The following is a 20,613-nucleotide window of genomic DNA, read 5'->3' on the forward strand; positions in this document are numbered from 1 at the left end:
AGGTGTGGAATTATTAAAAACAAAAAAGAAAAATATATAGAAAATGACAAGACCGGTTAGAAAGATACGTAAGTTAGGAGAATGGAAAGTGAGTTGTCTCGTTGACAGCATTGACAACCGAGAGATCATTCGATGGAACTGACTATGGCACAGGATTTTTTCGTTCGTACGATATCCTTCGTTGGCTATTAGAGGCGTGACTAACGATTATCCTCGAAAGGAGCGATGATGGATATCATAGGCAACTGTCTCGTGCCACATCAGCGCTGTCAGCAGCTGCAGGTAGGCGGAAAGATTGTGGGTGTAGCCGTGTACCGTGAATCCACGGTGCACCGCGTAAAGTCGATGCTCCGAGGCGCAGATGTGTGCGAATCCAGTGACGCATTTCGCTCCGATTCACCCCACTTTGAAATGTTCAAGTTAATTTTAGAAATCTATCGATGAAGTTAAACTCTAATAGGGAGATCTGTATTCTTTTGAACTCTTAGCCAAATTTTCCAGATATATACGAATAGCATACATCGTTTTCCGTATTTTATTCATTCGTGACGAAAAAAAAGAAAAAGAAAAAGATATATTCACACCACTTTTCTAATGACTTCCTCATAAATCACAAGTATTGATATATATTCGTCTCACTCGATTCACTGCTTAAAATTATAATACAACAAAACTGCATCTTCTTGTCACCACGTTCACGATCTCGCGCGATCAGCTAGGCGTTTGTGGGAATAAGATACGACGGAGACTACTCGCGGCGATTGAATCGAATCCACGAGCTGGCAATTTGTATATCACGGGGCGCCTGGTTACCCTTTCGAGACGAGCCTGGTGTGGAAGAATGCTAGTCGGTGAATAGGCGGAGCCGGCCAAGCTGGATCCGATTCAGAGTGTGACGGATGGCGCCCACCTGTGGATTCATTCACTAATCTGCTCGCTAAGCAAACAGCCCGAACACACCCCATCATTATCGCTGACGGCGTAAGTAGCGCCCGATCTCGTCCTTACCCGATATTTATTATGCCCCCCGGTCCTCTCGCTGCCCCCTTTCCTATACCCCTACTTTTATATGCTTTTTAAGGGGCCACGGATCGAACGTCCAGTCTATTTTCGCGTCACCCCGCTCTTGCATCGGCTATCGATGCTGTTCAGCCCCGTGATTATCCGTGGCAAGCTGGTACCAGCGCGTATCGCTGGTTGCGTGTGCCATATGGATCCGCGATCGAACCCGATCCGGTTGTTCGACTAATTGTAACGCAGACTCTTGGCGAAAGATGTTTGCGATTTGTATAGGATGGCCGAAATTGCGCAGAATATTTATTTTTGTTGTCTGTTATTCTTGGAAGTGATTCATGAGATCGATATTTTACTGAGATTTAAGTATAGTACACGAATGTCCACTCGTTTTTGCACAATGGTATATTCTATTAATAATAGTATAGTATATTCTATTATTAGTATATTCTATTGTTCTGGTGTATTTAAAATATTCTAATATTGCTACCACTTCGTCGTTCATTCTAAGCGCCATAATCGCAGTATGAATTGCATACAGGGCTTGAAAATTGACATATGAACAGACCGCAAGTGTTAGGAATACGAAAGCCTAGGAATAATAAGAAGGTGCACATAGTGGTTAAGATATTACAGGAAACACACCTGAGTTTACCTATAAGTGCTACAATGTATAGCTCACGCATGACTGGATTACATATGCCTAAGAATATTAGCTGTAGAATATTTACTTGCTCTGTTCACAGTATAAAATGCACGTACGTATAAATATTCTAATACAGCTTGATACATTTAACATAAACTATCACGAGATAATACCATATCTAAACCTGTCCTGTGAAGACAACATAAACAAGATAATAGATCCAGAAATATAAATACGTTAAGAAATTGCTACCAACCAATCGCTGGCGAAGGCAACGGAAGATGGAGCAATCAGAAAATCACAGGACAGAAATTCGCTTTTCCGTATTTATAACGAAGGTAATATTGTAAGCAATAAATGTCTCAGCGAACAAGACGGTCCTGAACGGTACGGCATGCACAGTATAATTATTTTTATCCGCGTGATTATACGGTGGAGGGTTAGAGGCGAGCCGTGTTCGACATTAAGGAGCGCATTCCCGCTGGTTGGTGCTCGTAACGATGGAAAAACGAACGGACGCAGCTGCGACGCTCTAAAACAGCGAATAAACCAGCCGCCAGTAGATAAGGGAAAATCTACCTGCGCCTACCTTTCCCGCCTTTTCTGTCATTAATCATCGGTAGGTTGCGTGCAGACACGCGGCGGTCGAGGCACGTTTTCAAGCATTGCGAAACGGCCACGTGACAACGAGGTCGATTAATATTAATGAACGGACGAGCGCGCGAATCGTCACGCGTATAGGAACGCGTATTTTCGTTGGCTCGTCGCTAAGTGGACATAATGTTAACTGCGTAATTTTCTTTTCGCGTGCGTCATCCATCGGGAAGAGATTCGCAGATATTTATAAAAAGAAAGATGGTCAAAGGAAAATTTTTCATGGGACTAATTCCTTTATTTGAGAACTTCCACTTCACAAGAACTAACAGAGCATTAAGACGGAAATTAATTTGTCTGTATCAATTTTCAATTCCATGATCAGAACGATTAGAAATATCTGCTCAAAGGATGACACTAGCTTAACAGATTAGAAGAGAATTCGTGAAAAAGTTTGCGAAATGATCTTTCAAATGCTACTTATTAATACAGCAAAATTTGCGAAGAAACTTGTAAAAAAGAAAATCGCTAGGGAAATCGTAAAGAAACTCGTAAAAGAACGATAAAGAAAATTGCAAAGTCTCAAACTATCATAGAATATCGTAAACATTTTTCACTATAATATATATGTACTAATCGAGTTAGATGGCTCACCCCATATACGATATTTTAGCTCTATAACTCTTTTTTCAACAATTTTAAGTAAGCAATTAGTAATTTTTTATTGCTTGGCAATCCATTTCCTGCCAATCTAATGTTTCTACGAAATCGCGAATGTCGATGTTCCATCGAGCGTGACGAGCATCTAGCCGTTTGGATCGGATCGATAAATCCGTGAAACGAGACGCGTCTACGCCTGCTACCGGTGCAAACACCATAAAACCTCGAGAACGTTTACAATTCTAAGTGTGAATCACGGTTCAGCGAATACAACCCATTCGAGCGCTGTTTTTCAAGGCGTGTGGCCAAACAGGAATGTCCAGTCACCGGGAAGAAATTAAAAGTAACAAAGTACACCGAAAAATGACCATCTCTCGGTGGTTTTATGAGTCGCTGGTCTCGCGGTGTCCTGTAATTTAGCAACCGCGCGAGATTGATTTTATTTTGCCCGCTAGACGTTATCTGTTCTCGACAAAATATAAAATCATACGGCGACGTAATTGCCAGATCAAAAATACCGCACAATCACGTCAATACCGAGACGAAACGTTTCTTTTACGACTCGTGCTCTTTCTCTTACTCTTTGCTCGGGGATTATCAACTCTTGAACGCATAATGTTGTCGTTTAGAAATATACTCATGTTTTCCCACACTACCGGTCAACGTGTTAGTTATTTTTCTATAGCTGTACGACACACAAATTCACATTTTCAAAATTGTTTTACTATCTCCAATAAATGCATCTAAGAATTAATTCATTCAATCGCGAATTGTCATATATAGTCGGATATCTTTCCTTTTCCCAATCTATTCATCTATCACGGATGCTTTCAAGAAATTCGGCAGTGACCCTCGGTGCGCCAGGAACGTCGCGTCGTCCCGGTTGATGAAAATTAATGGCTTACGTGTCGTCCTCTCCGGGATCTTAGAAACACGAATAAAATAACAATTATATACCCTTGGTCGTTAGTCGATGTTTTCAGGTGAATTTTATTGTCCCATTAATCATCGCGAGCCCCGATAACGTTAGCTAACCAATGTCCCATACAATTTTTGTTCGCGAGTCGAATAATTAACTCTGTGTCGATTTTCATCATATCAGTAACCCGAACGCTGTTTTACCAAAAAGAAAGAAGAAAGAAATGGAGGAGAAAGACACAGAACCGAAGCAAGCTGGCAGGTATCGAGAGAAACAAGATGGGCCAAATGGATAGGCAGAAAACGGGAATGTCGGCGAAAGAGCCGGGGGAAGCGGGCTGGTAGTTAAAACTGTACGCATCCCATAATTTAGCGATTATTTTGACAAGGGTATGATCTCTTGACAGGTTGTTGGCCTTACGGCTACGCTCTGAAATATAGCTATTTAAATGGGCACTTAGGCGTTCCGTAATGAATACATACTTTCGAATGCACTGTTGCATAGGAAATTTTGCGCAGAACGTGTGATTTCGCCTCGTTCACTTCCAGTCGTTTGTTTCTCGAAGCTTCTCCCTTCCATGCTACGTAAATTCGAACAAGAGCTGCGGTGACTCGGAATCGCGTGTGGACTCTGTTGTGCCACGAAGAGAACATGTGTTGGACGTGGAGTATGATACTCGACGACAAGCAGTCGTTGATTTCGGACATACGAATCTGCGACGCACGACATGATGTTTTTTAATTCTGTCCAAAGTCTGTAAAATTTCAGTCATACGCTAAAATGTCAGTGCGGATCGATTCTATGTGGCTGAGTAGAGAGCCGATCTGGACTAATAGAAGAGTAGATATAAAATAAAACAGAGTAAAGAATATTACGTAGTGCTAAGCGGTATAGTGAAGAATCACTCCAAACTAGAATAATACATAAGAAAATGGAATGGAAAATAATTCTAAACTGTGAGGATTAAAATAGTCTAAATAATAGATTAAAATAGACGAACGATTTTAAAGAATAAAGTCGAGGCTGTCAACGATGCGAGTAGTTATCAAGTAGTCCAATAAACCTCTGAATAGCGTTTATACCAAGTGTGCTCTTAGAAAACCTACGAATAATAAAACGCGTTTCGTAATCACAACCGTGCTAGATGCTCGTGACAGGTGTTGCTCGGAGCTTGGTCGTATGACGTTAATTATGGTAAATCAGTCGCGACTCGATTATCCGCAATTTTCACGGATCCTCGAGAACGCGCTCGTTTCGTCTAATTACGTTCGTTATGCTAGCCTATTTACCTTGTACTTTATTGCGACACTACGTAGTCAGGCTACACGATTATCCGTGAGACCAGGTAAAAGGGACGAGGATATGTGGTCGCGTAAGTTACTCTTAAACGAGCCTCAATTTATCGCGAATAACGGTCACGAGACTATATCCTTTCAATTAATTCTCGTTAAAGCTGATAATTTGCAATCGAAATCGAATCTTTATTATATACAAGCACGAGTATTTATCTGGCCATATCCTGTATACGTACGGTTCTTCTTAGACCCTTCTTAGACGGGAAGTAAGTTTTTAAAAGATCGCTCGATGGAGAGGAGGGCAAAGTAACAAGGTTGAAACGCGGTCGATTTGTAGCGGCGTCGTTTAGTGCAGAACTGTGTAAACCGGTGGTCGAAGTTGTTTTGTTGGGCTTTTCGAAGACGCTCAGTTACACGAGGTAGCCTTCCAGGTCTCGTCGGTACTATTATCCGGTTGTTAGTTAGGCTCTGAAATCGATGGTAGGTGGAGCCCCTTCCAATTTCGCTCGCTACATGATAGCGCCCGCGTGATCTGTTTACATTTTCATCTTGTAGGTAGGATAACCACGCTATTCCATGTAAATATCAGGCGATGCTGCCTGGAGGATCTTGGACGGAAGACGTATAGCCCTGTCGAGAGATCGAATTTTTGTCTGCGCCCTTCGATTGCCGTTTGCGTTGTATGTCTTATGTCCTCTGTAGTTGGAGCCTGAAATCTAACAGCTGGAGGCTGTTGAAAGTAGCCTTCGCTATACGGCTTAGTTCCTTTATTCGTTTTGGGGCTTGCTTTTCTACCTTTTATATTTTTTCACTCAAATGATTCTTAAAATTGAAATTTCAACCAAGAGAATTTTAAAACGTAAAATTCTACATCTATTGTTACCTCGCGTTTCTATTAGCGGAAATTCGAAATATTCTCCGATCACAAATTTGTTAAATAAAGCATAGATGCGATACTTCGGAGAAGAGAAGCGTACGAGAAAAATTCGCATCCGCAACCATACGAAACATAATCTTCATATACAATGTCTACAAGACCGGAACATCTTATCGATTCATCTCACAAATGGTAATATACATTACCTTCGATCGCAATAGGAGGCTATAAGAAACAATTAACTGGAAGAAAAGCTTTAATAAACAATCACTTTGTTCGACATAAACATTCACGGTGGACAGTTTCCCAAGCAATTATCCGATCTTTATTCAGCCGTGTCCATACAATTTTTCCCTTTAACGACACGCCGCGAAGTAACCTCTCGTAATAGCGCGTCGCGGATAAGCGAATCCGTGAATACACAAATATCTCGTTTGAAAGGAGGTGCGTGTGCATTGAAGAGGAAGGGGAAGGTCTGCCCGCGGCTGGAGGCGCGACGTACCTTGAGTTATGGCGCAGGTTAATTATACAAAACATTCAATTATACCTCCCCGAGAACGCACACAGGGCCGTGGTTGTTTGCACGGACACGGCTACGTAGACGTTCGCATACGGTAGAGACAAGCGAACGGTCGGCCTGGGAGGATGTTGCGGAGTCGCAAACATGAAATCGGTCGCGAGGATCGAAGAGAAGGATCCCGTTTGTTCGAAAAAAAGCCCGTGCGATATAAGTACTCCAGTAGATTTTTTCAATGGTCCAATGAAACAGATGTTACCAGCTGCAGAATTCGATCGGGCTATGAAGAATCGATCATGGTACACTGACAGGAAACCAGCAGAAGCGTAATTACAACGAAGAACAAATTGAAGAGCGTAAAATATGGAGAAAAAGAATAAGCTGGTGTTTGAATCAGGGGAAAAAAGTTGCGAAATTGAAATCTTCTTTTAGATTGAGAATTATTATGGGAACATTTGTCCCCCTATATCTATCTATAAAGGTAATGAACGCTGGGAGTTCATAGTATTTGCACAATTAACTATACGAGTGCTAAAATCTATAGCTAATTTGTTATAAGCAAAAAGACAGGATATATAAAACTCACAAACTTCATCAAATCTACTAAATGCAACAGTTGCTCGGAACATAATCCAAAAGCGTGTCAACAATTCAAGTCCCATTAAAAAACGATCATAGCTTTGCAAAAATACAGAGGAAGACCTCTATTCACGGTTCACGGGTCGCATCTCGTGCAAGAGAACCGTGAACTTGATAGTCCTTTTGTCATCTCAAAGATCGATCTCTGTCCGGCCAGTTCAAGTTGTCCGGTTCTCTGGAGGCAAATAATCGCGGCGGCTGGTGTGTCACCGCATAGTCGCACGTGAAGTTACCGATCAGGCCCCGTTGGGAAGGGTACCATTTATCACGACCGAGGGATCCTTGGGATGCCTTCTTAAAACAAAAGCCCGTGGTGGAGGCCGCGCAGAGACGGGGTATTTTTGAAGCGGAACAGGGCGAACGATACTGCAAAGGCTGAAGGAAGAAGAAAGGAAGATGAAGGGATAGAGAAGCAGAAGAAGAGGTGGCGGAGATTCCTTGGCGAACGGCGTGGGGCCTGGTATATAGTGGTTGGGGACAGGTGGTGGTGGGAGGCGAGAGGGGTCTCATAAGGCAGAGATTTTACGCGCCGGCGCCGGCGCCCCCCGCGGTCTCAGACGCCGCAACCATAATGCTGAACGAAGCTGAACGCGTACCGGACTATCTCTGGGACTATCACCGCTCGGACCATAGGCCCTTTCTCCGGACGTCTCGAAACGTTTTTATCGATATTCTCGTTACATAACGATCGAATTACGGAAACTTAATTTTCTTCTTTGCGCGAATGTCCAAGACCAACGTGGCTGGATTCTTCTCTCTTCCATACATCCCTTTGCCAGATTGTAAGTTCCCTCGCAGTTACATGTTACCTTCCCTTTTGTATACATATGCACAGTGTCGCAATGTGTAGAAAAGGAACTTCGTGTACGATCCGGGAAATATCCTCGTGATTAATGGCGATATTTAAGATTATTTTACAACGCGAACCGGTGCCGCGCCGCGGTCGTATAATCGGCGATTCTTCCTTCGTTCGATGTTTGTAACAGCGGCACGTTGTCTTTCGAAGATGAATGATCGGTCGGCGTTCGTTTAAAAGCGGATTCTTCTATATCGATCATGTCGCGGGGACGATCGATCGTCGTGCATCTATCCGACCGCGCAACCACTGCCGCGGTCACGTGATACTTCGTTTTAGAGCGGTCCCGCGATCGGTCATTAATTATCAGAGGGGTTATTAATCGCGGTGGGGGGAGGTAGGTATCATTGCGCGTGGAACGCGATTTAACCGGTTCCCTTCGCTAACCGATTGATTTATTCCCTGACCTTGAACTTTCGTTACACGCCACGAGCAAAAGAAGCGCGGGACAAGCGGATACCGGTGAGTTTGGTCGTTGTTGCCGTGGCTACCGATTTGGATACCCTACCGGAGGATATAACCGCCGGCACGTTGGAAAAGAATAATCGTGTTTTCTTTAGGAACTATCTCGATAGTTTAGAACAGCAATTTCACGATTTCTACGTCGTTGGCAATAATTTAACGTAGATATTCAAGTTATGTTAGTGATAATACGCGTACTTAGAGGGGTAAAAAATACCACTTTTGTCATCAACATAATTTTTCACACTGAGAAGGTGTCTTCTAAAATATTATTTCAGTACATTCGGTTTTCACTTAAACATCTATTTTCATGTATACGGTTTCTTGGGAACAGTGCAGAAATACTAGTAACCTACATCTATTACGATATGAGTCGACGATCATCTTTCTTCCTTTGTGATAGAAATCTGGGAAAACGCAATCTGTGTATCATTGAACCTGGACATCTCATAAAACGCTTTCCGGAGGACCGATATGGCGACACGCATATTCGATCCGCAGTCTCTGTTTTTACCTCGATTTGCACGCACGTTCTCTCGATTTCGCGGCGAGGCCCATTACCGTTGAAACATCGTCCGCTGTTGGAAACAGGTACAACACGCAAACGTCGTGAAACGAGAGAGAAACAAGAGGAAGAAAAGGCCCTTCCTGCTTGCTGGTTCGTGGCATCTCGGATTTCTGGAGTCCTTGAATGCCTTCGAAAGGCATCCAGGGGCCGTATTATACGCGTTGTCCGAGATCGGGCCGATTTCTTAAGGATCTTCTCACGAATCAACGAGGACTTAACCCCGGAGACACCGTAAACATGATATACCGGCATTCAAGGCAGCGACACGGCCATTGGTCCTATCCGCGGGACGCGTCCCTCCACAGCATTCGAAACCTAACCTATTCATTGTTTTATAGGAGTCGTAAAGATGTCAGGCAATTAAAAGATTCGCTTGATTTGTTGCGTGGGTGTTTAGCAAGCGGTGAGAGGGAGGGAGAGAGGAAGAGAGAGAGAGAGAGAGAGTGGGATCGGATAGGTAATGGGTTGACAAGTCGGTGGAAACGGCAACGGCAGCATGTGCCCACGTGAAACACCGCGTCGGGGACACCTGACATTGTACCGTCGCTGTCCTACAAAAGGCGCCTTCAGCTATGCTCGTAAATGTCCAAGCACCGCGACCAGAATCGTGATATACAATAAGCTGTATATTACACTTGTAACGCGCAATGGTCCCGCCAGGCTTTCACCCGAAACTGTCGTTCGTTTTGTATTTGATATCGCCCATCGCCGAATACCTTCTCTTGAGATACGTGTTTTCGATTGCCTTCATTTAGTGAGTTCTTTTCTGGCAATGGAACAAGTGTTTAAAGCATCTGATTGATCCTTACACTACTGAAACCGTAATAATACGATCTCCTGGAATACGTATCTATCATACGCTGAATTCGTACAAATTTAGCAATGAAAGGGTGAAGGGCTCGAGAAAGTTTGGATGTGTTGAATGAAAATTGGAGAGGTTTGGATTGTTGCCAGTCCATAGAGAAATAATAAATTAAGCTCGTAAATACTCCGCGAAAGGAAGTATACAGTTACATTTTACACGAAAAACATCACTCTTATGTTCTATGTTGATCAGGCATCTTTCATTCCCCTTAATGTTCTTCTCTCAACACCCCGTATAATTTCGCCCCGTGGTCCATAATCCACCGGTGAAATATTTACAATATATTTGCGTTACAAACCGAAAAGGATATCATAAATCGTGGAACTATCCACCGTAGAGGATATTCTCTTTCTATATAATCTCCCATCATTTGTAACGCGGCTAACAATCGCGTACGAGTGATGAATTGGAGCGGATGGTTATTTCGTTTACATTAAAGACCATAAAAATGGTAACACGGCGCAAGAAGCCAAGTTCGTTCGCGTGAACAGCTCGGCCCGTAGACCCGTATTTAACTGAAAACACGACTCGAGACCTAAATGTGCCTTAGATCCTCACCCGAGGTTTCGCTCGAATTGCCGGTTCGCGGGGCAAAACGAGAAGAAGGAAGCCTCACCGTGTCTGTCTGTACCAACCCGACGACGACAGACGAAGCAACCGCATCGCGTGGCTTCCTTGCCTCTCGAACGACAGCGTGATCAATCTCCGTGGCAAACGGCGGCTCGTATCTTTGCTCGGCACCTATGTTTCTGGCCAAGAAACCAGCGCAACGAGATCGTATCTACCAAGAGAAGAGCTCGCGTTTGCGCCATACAACCGATGAGAGGAACTGTTGCTTGGTCGTAGGTTAGTCACGTCGAAACGGACCATCGGGAACCAGTAATACGACAACGAAGGAGATACGAAAGAAGGAACGAAAACTTTGCCTGTTCGTTTATGGAAGAAGGAAGGATAAAAGAGGAGAAAAAGGAAAGAGGAGAGATGTTTCGGTGGGAGATTAAAACAATGCGTCCGGTCAGATAACGCGGGTGTGACAGCTCTCCGTATCCAGAGACCGGAGACTCGGCTACGCGGATAGACCTTAACGAGGTCCTCTAATAAATAACCGCCAAGTTTGAGTTCCCCTTCCTTCTTTCTCTGTCTGATCGTTAGTTAGACTTTGTTCATCTTTTGGCCTCCTCGTGTTTCAAAAGCCGCACGAGGATGGAAGACCATAGGGATGGACCTAAACAGGCCCGAGCACGAAGATGGATGCGTTGCGAGGCGCCGCCGTCACCTGGCAGCCCTTCCACCAGACTCTACCGATACTTTCCAAGGGAATCGATGTGTAGTGCAGGATCAACCGTGACACTTTGCTCTTTAGAAAATACTGATGTATTTATTGTTATCTGTACTTATTAATTATAAAAGACTAAATATGGAATTGAAGTCACAGTCGTTCAAGGGCATGTCTTCAATGACGCTTACAAGTCAGTGATATCAATGAATGAAAGGTTATTTTCTTTCTCTTAGTATAACAAGAATTCATAAGATTCGTAGCGGAATTATAAAAAAAAAAAAAATGGAAAGTAATGTACTTTTTTGGGTTACTTTCTTTATCACGTATTAGTTTCACGAATCCCTTACGGAAAAAGTTCTTTCCTTCGGTAACAAGATTACTCTTTCTACAAACTTACATGATCCCTACCACAATCGTAACTTACCTCGAACCGCGTTCGTTGCAATGACACGAAGCTACAACGTCGTTCCCAATCGTTAATGTCTCCTGTCCCGCGCGACGTTGCCTCTTGACAGACAAACTCATTTCGATCGTGGATCGTCAACGAAACATGACTCGTCGGAAAAAAAAGCCAAGCGACTGAACGTGGGGTCACGATGAATAAGACGTTCCACGAGGCAACAAGCAACGCGTCACGTACCGATCGAATGATCTGCAATTCAAGCCGCGCTTCGTTCTCCGCGCCATTCCATGTCGTTTATACGATTCCTCAAGGGCCATATTGATAAGGAGCAAACCTACACCCATGAAGAATTTATCTGGCGCATATTTTACGTTCATCCAGGAACCCTGTTTCGCGTCGTCGCGATAAAACAGAAATAAATTCGATCGATTCGACTGAAGACGTTCGAGGGGCCATTAACGATAAAGAGCCGATAAGAGACATGGATGTCGCATCGTTGAATCGCCAAGAAAATGCAAATGTACAGCTTGCACAACAGGTGCCACGCTATAGCCAACGTTACTGGTGGGTTTGAAGTTTGAAATAGCTTCGTCTCGCTTCTGGAAGCTAGCACGAAAGATTTATTGCGATGGACTTGGAGATGTTTGACGTTTCGATCGTCACTCGGCAATGACGTTCAGTATTCTGTGAGTTACTGTTTGCTGTTTTGGAACAGGTGTATGGTATGGAAGCTGACCGATGGATTATGTTGTCATGATAACTATTTGCACGCGTAACGGGCAGGTATAGAAATTTATATTGAAAAAAGATTCTATGTTTTCACAGTTAATATTATTCAGATATCCTAGCACTCTTTATTATAATTTATGTATCGACGACTAATCTTTGAATGATCGTGTTCTCAAAATAGATTTTGATTAAAAACGATCAGCCAAGTTGGTCATGACCATACTGTGAAAGCTTGAAATTAAAGATGAAAAGGCTACATTAACATCGGCGATTCAAATTATTTCAATTTTTTGAGAATGAAGATATATCTTGTTTATAATAACACAGAATTCTTTCCAACATACACGCATATCTAATGCTTCGAGGATTAAATTAAACATCCAGTTAAACGAGGAATTTAACATGCTAACTAGGTTGTTTTTTAATCAGAAAGTTTTTTTAGATTCCGAAACTAGACTTTACTCCCAGTTTTTAATATACGACTAATTATGTATTAAGAAAACCGAGAATCTCTATGTAAATAAATTTAAATGTTGGTAATCGAAGTGACGAGTTAACTCTCCTTTCCCATTTAATAGTTTAACATGTTATTGGAGAATTTGTGATTGGGAGCGTGTCCGAGATATACGTTTCTAATCTTTACATAAATTTATGTGACTTATTAGACAGAAAACATTATTTTACTCTAATAGCGATCAAATATTTTTCGATTTCTCATTGCTTTATAAAATTTCATTAGAACCGGTTACAGCTTATGCAATTTGCCATTTCAGTTCAATTTCTTGTCGTTGCGTTATGTGAAAATAAAAAATACGCGTATTAGTTCATTAATAATTAACTGCGAAATCATAAGTCTCCTGAGAATATTATAATATGTCGTTACGTTAAACATGTAAGTTTATCATTTGGTTTCGATTATAATTTTCCTGCCACATTACGTACCCTGTTTTATAAATATTCAAAAGACACAAAATTCCTGTTATTTGACACTATTTTTACCAAATCGACAAAAATAAATATCTAAGAATTTTCGAAACGTCCAACGACAGACACATTAATGTGACTTCGTGAAATCTCAATTATTAAACTGAAACATTCAAACAAATCCCAAACGTAAAACAGGAAACCTCGGAAAGAATGGAAAACTTTCGAAACAGTTAAAAAAATGAAAACTTATTTACAAAACCATCGTTATCGTACAAAAATTCGTGTTTCTTTCCCATTTCCTCATTATTCAAAAATTTAAGCCCCCAAATTCGTAGATCGTTATTTATATTTGTGGGTTGGCGAGCATGCGTGCGGTGTAGCATCACGATTCCCGGTTCCTGGCTACCGATAATATACGCACTTCAGATTCTATTAGGTCGTCGGTAGATCCTCGATACCTGCTTGACTCGGTAACCCAAGGGTTTTACTTATCGTGCAGCCGATCTTCTTCACGCATATTATACTCTCAGGAAAACAGTGAGGGTAAAAAAAAGGGGCGGATAGCAGGAGCAGCAGTCTCGAACTGGTGAGCTCTGCCGCGCGAATAACAGGATCAGGTTACTCTTTTGGAAAAAGGAAAAGGGACCAACGCTGGTATTTCTTCGAGGATCACCCCCGATCCAGTGGCGGCCTGTTTGAAAAACACGTAACTGGAGGAAGAGAGTGACCGATCTTCTTCCGGCGCATTGCACGCGAGAAACGCTTCGATATTTACTTTTTATCCTTCTCTTCTTTTTTCCGTCGGCCTGAACCTTGTGGATTTCGCGACGCCGCTTCTCGAACGCGGCCGTGCGAAACGTTTACCATGATGCAATTTGCTGAAAGATAATTTCGCCGTATTTTATTGATCGTGATCAACAAGGAAAATTTAGAGAGATAGCTAGTGATAAGGTTTGGAAGACTCCGATTTGCTGTGAGAGATATGTTACGTGTGATGAGAAACTGGAATCGTTTCGAATATGATTCGGCGGATTATAAATCTTAGTGATATTATGGATTCACGTCCCAACTAATATTAGTTTCAACTAATAATCTTCGTCTTAAATAATAAGATACGAATCGTTACTCTCTCACTATCCCACCCCATGTGATATCTTTGTCTCGCTCAAATTCAAGTTTACTGTTACACAAAAATTTCGACAGATCTACGGTATAAAACGCGTATGCTATATAATAATAATTATATTACTACTACTCACTCACTCACTCACTCGACATTATTTGCTAACGACTATTCACGTAATAAATATAATTATCAAACTCGAAGATTCTTCTACCGCTCGTATAAAAAGACTAGTTGCAATCAGGTCATCGGGATGCACGGGATCGCGAGGTTATTAAAAATTGTGTCCCTCTGGATGGGCCACCCCGATGTTCGGTGGGAAGCATAAATCTTCGCTGGATCGTATGATTGACGTCTATTTAATAGAAACGCAACTATACATGGATGGCGCGGAATAACATTAACTCGTCCAGGAGTCGAGGGGGCTGGTTTCGCCGCGGCGGGTGGCCATTGTAGCCGGTGGACCCCTGCAAGCCACGGCCTTTCTCCCATTCTCGTGGCTGCCAGCTCCCTCGTAAAGTCAAACGTTGACACTAGCCGCGGGACACCGGCTCCGTGGCCCAGGGACCTTTCTTTCCCTTTCTATCCGCCTCTTTTTCACCTGAAACGGACTTTCTCGTGCGTCGTTATGTTATTATTACCGGCCTCGAATAATAACCGACCGGTCAAGTGGGCGTGGTGTCATCGACCTACCGACTAGAATCAAGGGTTACGGCCTGGCAAAAATCTGGCGAACGCTTGATTGCGTGTTTGATGCGTTTCACGTATGCCTTACGTTGTTTTCTATTTGTTCTTCTTATTTTTCGATTAATTTTTTCAATCCTTAGCAATTAGAGTAATTTAATTTCTCCTAGTGACGAAGAGAGTATGTACATAGTGTGTGAGAAGCGTGGTAAATTTATAAGTATGGACACACGTAAATGAGACCAGAACAACCGTGTTCGTTAAATTAGAAACTTTATGGCCACATTAGCGAGCCTAACGACCTAATCAGAACGGCACGGCATCAGAGAAGCCGCGATGGATTGACGTAATCGTGCTGACGCGAGCTCGACGCCTCGGGCTTCTACCATTCAGCAAACTGTATACAGTAGAACTCCATTTATCGCAACGAAATTTTACTTAGTATCTGACTAGCCGATTAAATTCACTTATCCGAATGGGAAATCATTGTTTGAACGAAAAATCATGAACAACAAATAATATATGCGATTTATAAACTTCTATTAATTAAATTAACCCCAGTTATACGAACTGTTAGGGTCACCACAGATTTCTATCATATTTCTAACTTGAGCAATAATTCTTTCGTTCTTCCGTACAACTAACAGTCCAAAAATCGGGATATAAAAACACAATAAGCAACGAGAAAATGATTGAAATTCGACAGGAAATTTTCGAATTTCATTCAACTTCCCACGCTATTCGAACCTTATTGAATTCGGGGAAAAGATTCGAGCGAAAGGCCGGTTCGTGGAACGTGGTAACGCGATAGCGAAGCTGAATCTTCCGAGATCGAGGCTGCGGAGGTTCGCCGGTGACCGGCTGGTGAACTGGTCGTGGGTAGGATCACGAAGAGGGGGATGGCGAACGGGTCGCGCGCAACAAGATGAACACGAGGCCGTGGAGAAAAGGAAAAAAGGTGGAAGAGGCAGAAGAATGGGCAGCAAAGAAGGTTTGCTTTGCGCTTCGTCGGCGAGATCAAGGTGGCGCCACGCCTCCGGACCGCCTCCTCTAATCATCGGCTCATTACTCATTAGCACTAATGAGCCACGCGCGCCATCTATACCTGTGCTATACAACGATACACAACACCTAGAAAACTGACTGAATACCTGGCCACAATGGCCCCCATCGGACTATCGGTTCTATGTGCTCGTGGTAAAAGTGTGCGCCTCTATGATACTGTGCACGCAACCAGTTGCCAGTCACGTAGATCCTGATGGAGAGAGGAAGAGAAGGAAAGGGTGGTCGATAAGATTGTTTTAAAGTATATCGTGAAATGGAACCATTTAACGGAAGGTCGGTTGATGATGATTAACGATGCACCAAATGGAGAACGTCTCCAACCGTTCGCGTTTATTAAGGAAGGCCGGTAAGTCTAGACCCCGTGTTTCTTATAGTTCCTTTGAGTATTGGACTCGGGCATTCGAGCGTAGGCTAGTAGGATACATATATTTTACGTATTTTTTTCATTCCATTTGGTTGGAATTAGGTTACTTCGAGATGGCCTTAGAATTAATAAGTTTGCTGGAGAGCTTCCCCCATTTGGCTAATGCACGACGGTGAGAATTAGGTTCAGTTGTTTTAGATCATAGCGTCGTGCTTGATTCTATTGGCGGATGTAGATCTGGTAATAAATTTGATGCGTGAGAACATCTTCTTTATACTTTAAAGACCTTTTTATCAAAAGCGATATTTAATTGAAAGATTTAATTGAATGTGAGTTGGGCATTTTTTATTGATTTTATCGTGCGAAGTTGGGACTTATCAACCCAAGCATCTGAAACTTGGCAGCATTTCAAAAATTCAGAAAGAACATCAGATAAAACGGATATTTATCTCGATTTTTTATAACGCCTAGTAAAATCATACATATTAAATAAAATATAATTTAATTATATATATTACAAGCTTCGTTGCTACGATGGTAAGGAAACACGGCTGGAAGGTCAACATCTGATGTTTCGTTTCTGATTTTCACAGCGGGATGTTGTTTGCGGGTTATCGTATTACTGATTATACAAATTCCCGTTATCGATCGACTATCAACCATAGAATTGTGCCCAACCTTCGGAACCACATACTTATGCAATTGAAAATTGTTAACATCTTTATCCAAACATAGGACGAGAATGAAATTACCTTCAACCGACTAATAATTATTCTATGTCTGAAGATTATCATTTAATAATTAACAATTATACATAAGTATCCGCGGAATTTACCGAATATTCATCGTTGTGAACATGGAACTGATTTCGAATATTCACCATATTGGGATATTTTATTCTCAATCTCGTTAAACGTGCACTAGTTCCTCGGTTCAAGGGGATGATTTTTGATCTCGCGAACGAAGCATCCACCCCCATTTCCCATAAAATCAGCCATGACATCGTGCCCAGCGAAGCGACCACGTGTGACGAACGCTCGCACAGAACTGCGTCTCGTTACATCCGTCACAGCCGTCGGTCCGTAAAATTGGCGCCACCTGCCACCCTCCCGAAATCCAGCTTCCCGTTGCTGCGGATTCTGACTCATCCCATCGCCTTCCAGTATTTAATGCATTTATAATACTAGGCTTAATGACCCTTGGCCCATCTTCTCTTGTCTGGAATTTATTACGAATTGAACATTCACCGATACCATTGGGTTTATATAACACAATTGGACGATATGTCAATTTAAGGCAACTCTTAAAATTTCCAGCTGCTGTGGAATGTCTCATTTCATGCAGCATTAATTTGAATATTTTTTACAAAATCCTAGTACCTCAGATATTCTATATAATTGTGGTTTTTAGATGATGAACAAGCACGGCAGATGAATGTTATTGTCGCTGAATTTAACATTATTTTAGGAGAGTAATATGTGTTTAATTACATTGAAATTGAATACAACGCGATTAAAGGTCACCCTGTGTAATATCTTTGAGTTGAAAGTGACTTAATTAATGCATCAAGGGTCCAGCAGTCATTAGTCCTTCCAGCTTAAAGGAATAAAGAATCATTACATTACGTTGGCCCACCCCGAAACAAGGGTGGTATCGTGGCAGGGATAGACAGAGAGCTCGATGTACAAAGTATAATGTGATTGTTTCCGAACCAACGGCCCTGCTGGGGTTGCTGTTTCGCTCCACCGGTGATGACTTCATCCCCATCTGATCCCGATTTCCTCTTCGTTTTAGAGACTCCTACGAAACCATCAACATTCGTTCTCAAATAAAACGTCACTTGCCTTCTCCCCTATGGTGTAACTCGAGTGTTCCAAAAAAACAAACTTCCATTGACACGCAGAAAATATGTAGCCATCTCTATTGTACTGAACAAATCGTCGTCCATTATCAGAGTACAAATGGCATAAAGTACGAAATATTTTACTAACTTATTTTACCACTTAATTTTTACCACAGAGTGTCACCTATGCGAGTGTCACAAAAATCTGTCGTGTCACCTATCCGTCGTAAATAACAAATCTTTCGCAAAGCAACAGAAACGACGTTCCTCTCCTTCTGAAGCGAATACAAAAATCTATCTCATATTCGTAATGACATCGTAAAAAAGATAATTATGCAGAATCTGTTGTATTACCTTATTACATCATCGTGAATTGACTTACAAGCCAGAAAGGATATCAGTGAACTTCCTGTTTGCATGAAAAACGGCAGAACATGTGGCAGTGCGAAGGTCGTCCGCTTCCTGGTGGAAGGGAAGTGGAAGCAACGTTGGGTGGCTGGCAGTAGCTGATCGGAAAGAACAAAGAGCACAGATAGAACCCGGTTGTATTGTCCTGCGGGCTGTTTGCGTCCGTTTCTGCTCTGGTGTACAGGAACGACCGACTCTTTGTGCCTCTGGGTGTTTTCGCCATCGTGCACCATCGGGTGCTCCCGCCAACTGCGGCCAAGGGATTACCAGTGAAATCCTTTAATGGCATTGTTGGCATTTGAATAACACGAAATACGATACGAGATCAGAACCTAGTCGTCCTCTCTCCACCACCCTTTCTTGTTGGCTTCATCTTTAAGCTCGAACTTAGGGGGGTCCTCTACGATATAGAGTTACGGTCCCGTTCCACGCCGTTGTCCGTCCGGATTAATTGTTGGCAGTTCGTCGATGTACGTTCGAGATACCGCCGAAAAATATTCCCTTTTTCTTCCCTTTTCTCCGTCTTCGCAAACTTTCTCGCTGACAAACTGGTCATAGTATTGGTAACAATTGAATTTCGAAAGTCGCATTTATTAATGTTGCTACATTTTTATTGCTCGGGATTATTAGAGGCGTTTGCGTATGAAAGAATATTAAGACATCGAAACACGATTATTGGTATTTTTAGATCGTCGCTGTAAAAATTCGTTGCGTCGTTATTTACATAATTATCTTGAACATTAACTTCTGTTTCCAAGAATTCTTTAAATTAATTTATGACTTGAAATCTTATATCTATTTTATTATAACTCGTAAATCGTTATTGTCGTTCGTCCATAGCTCAGAAATTATTTACCCAGGATTGATATCCGCGACAGCGACATTGTAGTCTTTTCTATTTCCACAGAGGATATTCTCCCTCGTGAATTCGTGACAACGGGATATTATTCGTAAATCGTTTGGCTGTTCCGCAATTGATCCGACACAGAGGTAAACGGGCGCCGCGAGCAACGCCGTGAAGCAAGGAAGGTTTCGTGCGAGGTAGCATTTGAGACGCTAAGAAAAACGCGAATCACGCGGAGTTAGGTTCTCGTTGAAGAGGAGGAGAGGCAAATGAAAAGGGACGCGGGGCTATAAAGCACCCGGTGGCTTGGCAAAGTGAAAGGACTGGCACGAAACCGGCGAGAGACAATCTACACGAGGGCGAGAACGTTTGAAAAATCGAATGCCTAAAACGTAGTAAGTTATTACACCGGAGAATCAACTTGTTAACGTCATTTCGCGCGTGAGCGACTACCGGTCACCTCGCTGCGTTGCGCTGTGACTGCTATTTTTTCCGAGAAATGTCCATAAACCGGGCACTTTAGACGTACAACGACTGCACTACGATCTATTTAGCATTCACGTCGCCACGTCGTGTCTCGACGACCAACGAATACCTTGCTTCGGCTTCTCTCGCCCTCTTTCTCTCTCTTTCTGCTCGCTTGTCACCCGTTGTCGCGACCATAAAGTTTATTTTTACCAGTTTAACCAGCGGAATCGATGAGATAACGCTACGACGCGCGAGCGGTTCCTATGAAAAAGAAACGGACGAAAGTTGTTAACGCCGGTCTGATACGCGACTCGAATTTGCTAATGCGACACGGAAATGCATTCACCTATATTAACGTAATCGCAGGTATATTACCGATACGCGTCATTAATAATCCTCCGTGTATATGTTTATCTATATGCACGATAACTACTCGTATTTATGCAATCTGTTATTTTTGAGATTGCTTTTAAGATCGTTGTGATAGTTTTTATTCTGTTAGGTTTGGGATTTGGGGAAATAAGTTGGAATTGAAATATCTTAATACAAGCGAATTAATGAGAT

At 42.4% G+C, this 20,613-nt stretch overlaps 2 protein-coding genes across 24 annotated transcripts in view; one reads left to right on the forward strand and one right to left on the reverse strand.

Moving 5' to 3' along the window:
• LOC122568291 (neurobeachin) overlaps positions 1-20,613 on the forward strand; it is a 417,885-nt gene that overhangs the window by 346,029 nt on the left and 51,243 nt on the right. The gene's annotated exons all lie outside the window — the stretch shown is intronic.
• LOC122568300 lies at positions 17,411-20,218 on the reverse strand. Its single transcript, XM_043727904.1, has 3 exons — positions 19,070-20,218; positions 18,684-18,986; positions 17,411-18,601 (listed from the first exon to the last, which is right to left on the reverse strand). The coding sequence occupies exons 1-3, from the start codon at positions 19,108-19,110 to the stop codon at positions 18,547-18,549; spliced, it is 399 nt and encodes a 132-aa protein (XP_043583839.1). The 5' UTR covers positions 19,111-20,218; the 3' UTR covers positions 17,411-18,546.

Source organism: Bombus pyrosoma, linkage group LG6 (genome assembly GCF_014825855.1).
Source record: "Bombus pyrosoma isolate SC7728 linkage group LG6, ASM1482585v1, whole genome shotgun sequence".
Classification (NCBI taxonomy): Eukaryota; Metazoa; Arthropoda; class Insecta; order Hymenoptera; family Apidae; genus Bombus; species Bombus pyrosoma.

Excerpts from the sequence above, each read along its gene's own strand:
- LOC122568300 (XM_043727904.1), bottom strand. The coding sequence starts at position 19,110 with ATGAAGCCAACAAGAAAGGGTGGTGGAGAGAGGACGACTAG. Across the intron at positions 18,987-19,069 it reads GGTGGAGAGAGGACGACTAG|TTGGCGGGAGCACCCGATGG; the intron begins GTTCTGATCTCG and ends CCTTGGCCGCAG. Across the intron at positions 18,602-18,683 it reads ATTCACGATGATGTAATAAG|GAGAGGAACGTCGTTTCTGT; the intron begins GTAATACAACAG and ends TCGCTTCAGAAG.